A 7,536-nucleotide genomic window follows, 5' to 3' on the forward strand; every position below is an offset into this window, starting at 1 on the left:
ACTATTTGTCTGTAACATAGCTGACAATCCCAAAACATCTTTTTCTTTGTAATATCAAAATTATGTTTAATGATTAAGCTTGGCAACTAGCAGATAAGTTACACTTATAAAATATATAAACTAAAACCAATAGGTGTTTTATAGAGAAAGCATATTGTTTTTATAATTTTTAAAATGCATCTATATTTAATGTACTCTAAATTATAGAATGACTCCTATGCATTCAGTTTGAAAGTCCCAATTTATGTGTGATACTAGCAACGTGTCATGGAAATTGTAGTAATAAATGCAAAGAAATGCAAGTTAGTGGAACAACACATGCTTAAATTTTTGTGGAAGCAAATAAAAAGTGTTTACCACATGTGGTGTGCATTAGGGTTCATCAAGTTTCAACTGTTTACTTCCCCCCAAAAAACGCTGCAACACGTGAAATCGTGCACAATGCTGCAGTAAACCAAAACATCTATATTTTTGGATTTACCAGCCAAATGAAATGTGCAACAGTGAAAATGGAGGCTTACGATGAAGAGACAGAATACTCTGGACTGAATGTGTAAAACGTGTATGCAGGTCTACCTGAGAATCTGTTGGGTTTGCTTGTGTCAGGCAGGATGTGATTGGACACTCGGTTCTGTTGACGGACAGGTGTGCGGCCCTGTCGCTTCACCCAAACGGTGGCCAGAGGCGGGAGTTCGGTTAGCCGAGGGTAATAGAAAGAATTTGCCGGGTGGTTTGGCTTCTGAGAGGTGATCTGAATGAGAATAAAACAGATATTGATGCAGTAGAGTGGTGATCTGCATCAGCCAAAATACTGCCAAAATGTAAGACATAGATTTCTAAATGTAAACTTTTTCAAAATAAAATCTATAAAACAAAATGTATATGAAATTCATATGTAAACCATTTCCTGAATCAACTTGGAATCAGTACTCCCTTCGTAAAGGAAAACCTGAAAATGTCTGGGAAAATATAAAATTATGATTTCTAGGCAAAAGCTGATCAAATTCTCAGTAGTTCACCGAAAAAAAATGAAACTTCATCATTTACTTTACTTTTGGAAACCCATATTATTACTTAAAAGTTAGTTCTTTATAGCATAATGTCTAACCTGCTCCATTTATTTATTTTTTTGTCTATTTTGAGCATGACAGCTCCTGGTCCCCCATCCACTATCATATGGAAGAGAGCAGTGTGAACATTCTTCAAAATTTCTCCTTTTGTGTTCCATATTGACTTGAAAGAACATGAGGGTGAGAAAAACATTCATTTTTGGGTAAACTATCCTTTTAAAAGTCGTGGAAATTTCTATAGTGAATACATTGGTAACACTTTAGATTAGGGAACACATTCATTATTAATTAAGAGTTTTGCCTCAATAAACTCCTAATTTGTTGATTATTAATAGTTCGTAAGGTAATTAAGTTTAGGTATGGGTTTGAATTAAGGGATCTAAGATATGGCCATGCAGAAAAAGGCATTAATATGTGCGTTAAAATAACTAATAAACAGCCGAAATGCTAGTAATATGCATGCTAATAAACGACTAGTTAATAGCGAGAACTGGTCCTTAAAATAAAGTGTTACCAATACATTTATGTAAGACGAATTGAACTAGATTCAAATCTCAAAGAATTTTTGTCTTATTACAGACATTGGTACCTGACAAAATGTTAATCTTACCTACAATCTCTGTTAAAAAGCTTATCCCGTCACCATGAACAAAAAAAGTAAAGCCATGAAAATGCATTGGTCGAAAATGCCAGAACCTTCTACAATTACTTCTTAAAATCATATCATTTTAAGTGAACAAGCAACATTTGAATGGTCCTCTCACTGTGAATAATGTACTCTAATTAAAAGGTTTAGTCTGTAAGATTTTTTCATGTTTTTGAAAGGCATTTCTTAGTCTCATCAAGGCATGCAATCAGTAAAAAAATAGTAAAATATTTTAAATGATTCAACTAACACTTTTCTATTTTAATATATTTTAAAATGCAATTTATCCCTGTGATCAAAGCTGAATTTTCAGCATCATTACTCCAGTCTTCAGTGTCACATGATCCAGAAATCATTCTAATATGCTAAACACTAAATATGTCTTTACTGTCACTTGCGATCAATTTAATGTGTCCTTGCTGAATAAAAGCATTCATTTCTTCTTACAGACCCCAAACTTTTACACGGTAGTGCATAGCTGAATCATGGGAAGCGTATCTTACCATGGTGATATTTTCTGGGGGTGTTGTTGGAAAGTTTGGTGAGGAGAAAGTGAAGCCGCTATCTGTGCCAGCATCAAATGGGTGCAAGTCAAAGGTCACTTCCTGTTTCCACTGCCCACCCTCACACAGGTTCAGACTGTCCACCCCCACAAACCAGTCTGGACTGGGGATCACTTTCACTATCAGAGACAGCTGTGAGAGAAAACACAACATGATCAGTCATTATCAACGCTGATTTAGCCAATGGCACTGTACTTGCTTTTTCCAGCATGCTCTGCTAACATAATTGGCTTCATAAGTCTTTTCATTGTTGCCATTTCCAGTATTTTCCACTCCTTCCTGTGTATGTTAGGGTAGACCATCTGGGGTTTTTTCTCTAAATGGTGATGAATGTTTCCTTTTTGACTATGAGCTCATTCAGGAAGAGCCCTTGGGTCAGAGCGGGATGAGGGAATATCCACACCACGCAGTCGCAGAGAGAAACGAGCCATGGAGCGACATCGCCTCTTTTAGGACCAGCACAAGCCTGATATTCAGCCAAAGAGGATTCATCAGACATGCAATAAATCCTAACAGATCCTGTCTGATTGAGTTCACATAAGGTATATCAGTCAAACCTCCTTACAAAAAAAAGAAATCACATAGTAGATGTTCAAATTTTCTGAACAAAATGTAAGTGCAAAACTCAGCTAGTGTGTTCTGGGTTTTGCTTACTAGCCCAAGTCACAAGGGAACATTAGGGCTTTTCACACTTGATTGATTGATCGATCGATTGATTGAATGAATGAATGAATAAATAATTTATGGGGTTATTCCCTCTCTTAATTAGTTAACCCTGGGTTATTCTAAATGGTTTTACACTGGTTATTTACCAAGGGTTAAAATGTAATCCTGGGTATTTTTATAAACTGACGTTTCACTCTATATATTCCTAAACCCAGGCTTAACATTCATATTTGCGGTGTCAGTGAGATCGATTGGACTAACGCAGTGCTGGACCTTTTTACATAAAGACTCCAGTGTTGCATATAATGTATCTTTCAGACTGTACTATCAAGTTTTTCCTGAATGGACTTTTCAGACTATAAAGGTAAGAATAAAACACTTTCTGTCACCATTTGAAATGTGTTTCTCAAATGCTGATATAACTGTTCGTTGTTTCTGAGCATGTGAATATGAGACACATGTTTGGCTGTCGGTTATTAAGCATCTAACAGTAACATTCTAACACTGCATCGTTTTATACTGTACACATTTTGCACCGCAATGTGGGGTTAACACCCTGCTCTGGAGGAGTATTTCATAACCCTGCAGTGCTAACCCCGTTTCTAAATTACAAGTGTGAAACGTCTAAATGACCTGGGTTTAAAAGCAGGGTTTACAGCAATGATAACCCTGGGTTAAATAGTGTCAAAAGCCCTTTAAAATCTCTTTAATACCTAAACTGTTTTTCTCAGACAGCAATCAGATTAAATGTAGAGAAAATTAGATTTTATGAAATGTCCTGCTAATTAGTTTTGTCTCTCTCAAGAGTTTCAGAAGAAATCTTAAAAATGTCTCAAGCGAAGAATTGCAATCCAATTATCTGTAATAAAAAATGAACAAACAAGAATTTTCATTTCTGGGTGAACTAACCCTTTAAGCCTGTGATTCTAAACCAGGAGGTCAAAAATGTTTAAGGGGGCCACAATTAATACAATATTTTATTATAACAAATAAATTAAAATGTTAAAACTCCCCAAAATCAATTTCTTCAATTAGGAAACAATTTTTCATTTTAATTTGTCCTCTCAACATCTGTTATTTTTCCTTAAGAACACCTTGAAACGTCTGGAGTCACAACATTAATCACAATTAATTATTTTATACTATGAGAGCTTTGGAGTCAAAACGTTTGAGCATCACTACATGAAGCCTCTTGAGCTATGGAAGAGCATACAGAGTCATTACATTTGAATCACACTCTTAGAAACAAAGGCCACTTTGGTTCCTCAGAGAACCTTCCATTAAACAGTTCTTAAAAGACCATTTTTTCTTAGTGTGAAGACCATTTTAATCTAAAGAACCCTTTTCCACAATTAAGAACCTTTTGTGCAATGGAAAGTTTCAATGGATATTGAAGGTTCTTCATGGGACCATCAATGCCAATAAAGAACCTTTATTTTTAGGACTGCAGATCCCATATTTTAGTGTGAATTACTTACAATAGGTCATTCCTAAAGCAAACATTAAAAGCCGAACAGATATATTTGTAGTCTGCACTTTGCCTCCATATTTGGGCCACAATTTTGGTACCTTACGACAACATCCAGTCTACAGCTGACTTTTCTCCAGACTGGATTTACTCTCGTCTCTCCCTCACATCTCTTCTCATTCTGTGGCTTTTCCAGGAATACCTCCCCGCTATATCAGTTTCTCTGGCGTGAGAGGCGAGTGGTGCCTCATCCCCCTGCGCTAATAGAGCTCAATCTCTCTTCAGGGCACAAAGTCACACTAACACATAATTGCCAAACCAATGCTCCGATTTGCCAGAATAGTGTGTCAGGAAAAATAATACACAACTCATCTACTCCTCTGTCTGTCTGCATGCACAGCTGGAACGTGCTGTGGTTTCTTGCATGGCTCACTCTTTGTAGAAATCCACAGCGCTGCTGCTGTCTGGATCTTATTAAAGGCAAAAGAACCTTGATTTTGGGCAGCGTTTTGCTGTTTCTGATTTACTTATTTTCCTGTTGATTTGAGGGTGTTGGTCATGCATTTGCAGGAATCTGAAATTTGACACCGTGTCTGTTTTTTTAGAGATCTTAATTAAACACACTACAATGTCAGCTGTAGCCCAACAGTATATTTAGGTAGTTTCTTGGAAAATGACACAGAAGAATGATAAATGCTGCTTTCACAGGCAGTATACAGAGGTAAGAAGGCATCAAGGCACGTTTAATCCAGTGTTTGTGTAACATCTTGTCTACTGAGACGCCTTCAAACCCACAATCCTGTGGTAAAAATGTTATTTAGTAGATAAACAAGAAATAGAGTTTTACATTTTCTGAAGAACACACGAGTTGTGCAGTTCTGAGTGTTTTTATTGCATTGCTCATGCGGTTTCTATGGTTCTGTCTTGGGTCCCTCCACTGTAAAAAATGATTGCTGTGATTAGTTATCAGAACTTAAAATTCAGCATTAGAATAAGTAATGATGAATTGTTTCAACTTAAGTAGTAAGTGTTAATGCTTTACTTTAAATGATAAGTTTAGTTAACTTAGTTAAGTTGGATATTTAAGTTATCTCATCAAGTGTTATGTTGTTATAACCAGTGTTGGGGGTAACGCATTACAAGTAAAGCGAGTTACGTAATCAGATTACTTGTTTAAGTAACTAGTAAAGAAACACATTACTTTTTAATTTAGAAGGAAATATCGGAGTTAGCATTAGAATAAGTAATGATGCATTGTTTCAACTTAAGTAGTAAGTGTTAATGCTTTACTTTAAATTATAAGTTTAGTTAACTTAGTTAAGTTGGATATTTAAGTTATCTCATCAAGTTTTATGTTGTTATAACCAGTGTTGGGGGTAACGCATTACAAGTAAAGCGAGTTACGTAATCAGATTACTTGTTTAAGTAACTAGTAAAGAAACACATTACTTTTTAATTTAGAAGGAAATATCGGAGTTACTTTTTCAAATAAGTAACACCAGTTACTTTCCATAAAAAGTAACTAAGTAACATAATTAGTTACTTTTTTAGGGAGTAACGCAATATTGTAATGCATTACATTTAAAAGTAACTTTCCCCAACACTGGTTATAACAAACTGCAGCAGCATTTTTTACATTGCTTCTTCAATGTACGTTTATAGGATTTTTAAGTCATTGATCATTTAGAAAAGTTAATCTCTCCTCAATAAGCCACATAACTTGAGGCATCATTCATGTCTGTGGCACAAACGTGCAGAACAAATTACTCACCAAAGTTTAATACTATAAATATGTTTAATACTAAGGCCTAAGCAATCAGAACATCAATAATAAGTGAACAGACTCTCACACACAGCCAAATTAGACCTCACAGTCTCATCCCAAGGCCACATTCATACTCCCAGTCGTACCTCACTGCTATGCGGATCTAAAAACAGCAGCGCCACAGCAGACATCCCGCCATGCTGTGGTTAATACCAGCAGGAGTGAATGCCAGGCGCATCTCAGGGTAGTTGCCGTTTTTAATAGGTCTCCTTCGTATTCCAGACTTTGGCAAAAAAGATATGTAGGTCACCAGCATCACCAGCGCTGCCTTTAGACCCTATAACCAACTGACTCATGGCTAACAGGAAAATAAATATTCCAGAAACTGAGAAGGAAAGGTTCCAGCCTCTCGCTATCTGCTGATCTGGTGGGTGCAGGAGCCGGAAGGGAAGGAGTGAGGGTTGTGGTCTGGAGGTCCTGGGACTCTGGATGTGGTTTTGGAGACCTGCGCTCTGGTGAAGTCTGTCTTTGTGCAATATATAAATATATTGTATCATTAAAGTAAGTCTGAAGTGAAATTTCATCCTACGTACTTTCTGAATGTATGTTAATAGTAAGCAAGGTAGTAGTTAAGTTTAGGTATGGGGTAGGATTTAAGGATCTAAAATATGGTAATAAAACATGCAGAATAAGGTGTTTTATAAGTGCTAAAAAACAGCCAATATGCTAGTAATCTGCATGCTAGTTAAAGGGTTAGTTCACCCAAAAAAGAAAATTAGACTGTGTTTTACTCACCCTCGAAGTCAGCGGGTGTTGCAGTTGAACAGTCCACAAGTCGTCAAATAAAGCGTGCGCATCCATAATAAAACATGCCTCACACGGCTCCGGAGGGTGAATAAAGGCCCCCTGTAGCGAATCCATGTGTTTTTGTAAGAAAAATATCCATATTTCAAACGTAATAAACACTTTGCTTCAGTGTATGACAGTCAGCGGAAGTGAGAGAAGTTCTGGTGGATGACGTAGGACGTCGGCGTTGCGTGATTAGTGACGAATGCGGAGAGAGAACAAAACAAAACGCCGTCACGAATTAGAAGCACAAACCGAGGATTTGCAAAGAAAAATGCCGGAGGATTTCGATATAAACCAAGAGGAGACTGGTTTTCCTTTGAAACAAACTCGCGAGACTAGCATATCTCAGAGGCGCGCTCGCTGCGCATACGTGCTGCGTCATCCGCCGGAACTGCTTCAGTGACAGTCAGCAGAAGTGAGAGAAAAGTGTTTATTACGTTTGAAATATGGATATTTTTCTTACAAAAACACATGGATTCGCTACAGGAGGCCTTTATTCACCCCCCGGA

At 37.0% G+C, this 7,536-nt stretch overlaps 1 protein-coding gene across 1 annotated transcript in view; it reads right to left on the bottom strand.

Moving 5' to 3' along the window:
- The window catches only part of LOC107754475 (spondin-2-like), a 31,647-nt gene that overhangs the window by 4,836 nt on the left and 19,275 nt on the right, over positions 1-7,536 (bottom strand). The window contains exons 4-5 of the mRNA XM_016570933.1: positions 2,220-2,411; positions 577-751 (exon numbers count right to left, since the gene is read on the bottom strand). Coding sequence (XP_016426419.1) covers positions 577-751; positions 2,220-2,411 — 367 coding nt within the window. The remainder of the gene's footprint in view (positions 1-576; positions 752-2,219; positions 2,412-7,536) is intronic.

Source organism: Sinocyclocheilus rhinocerous, unplaced genomic scaffold (assembly GCF_001515625.1).
Source record: "Sinocyclocheilus rhinocerous isolate Xijiao unplaced genomic scaffold, SAMN03320098_v1.1 scaffold50, whole genome shotgun sequence".
NCBI classification, from domain to species: Eukaryota; Metazoa; Chordata; class Actinopteri; order Cypriniformes; family Cyprinidae; genus Sinocyclocheilus; species Sinocyclocheilus rhinocerous.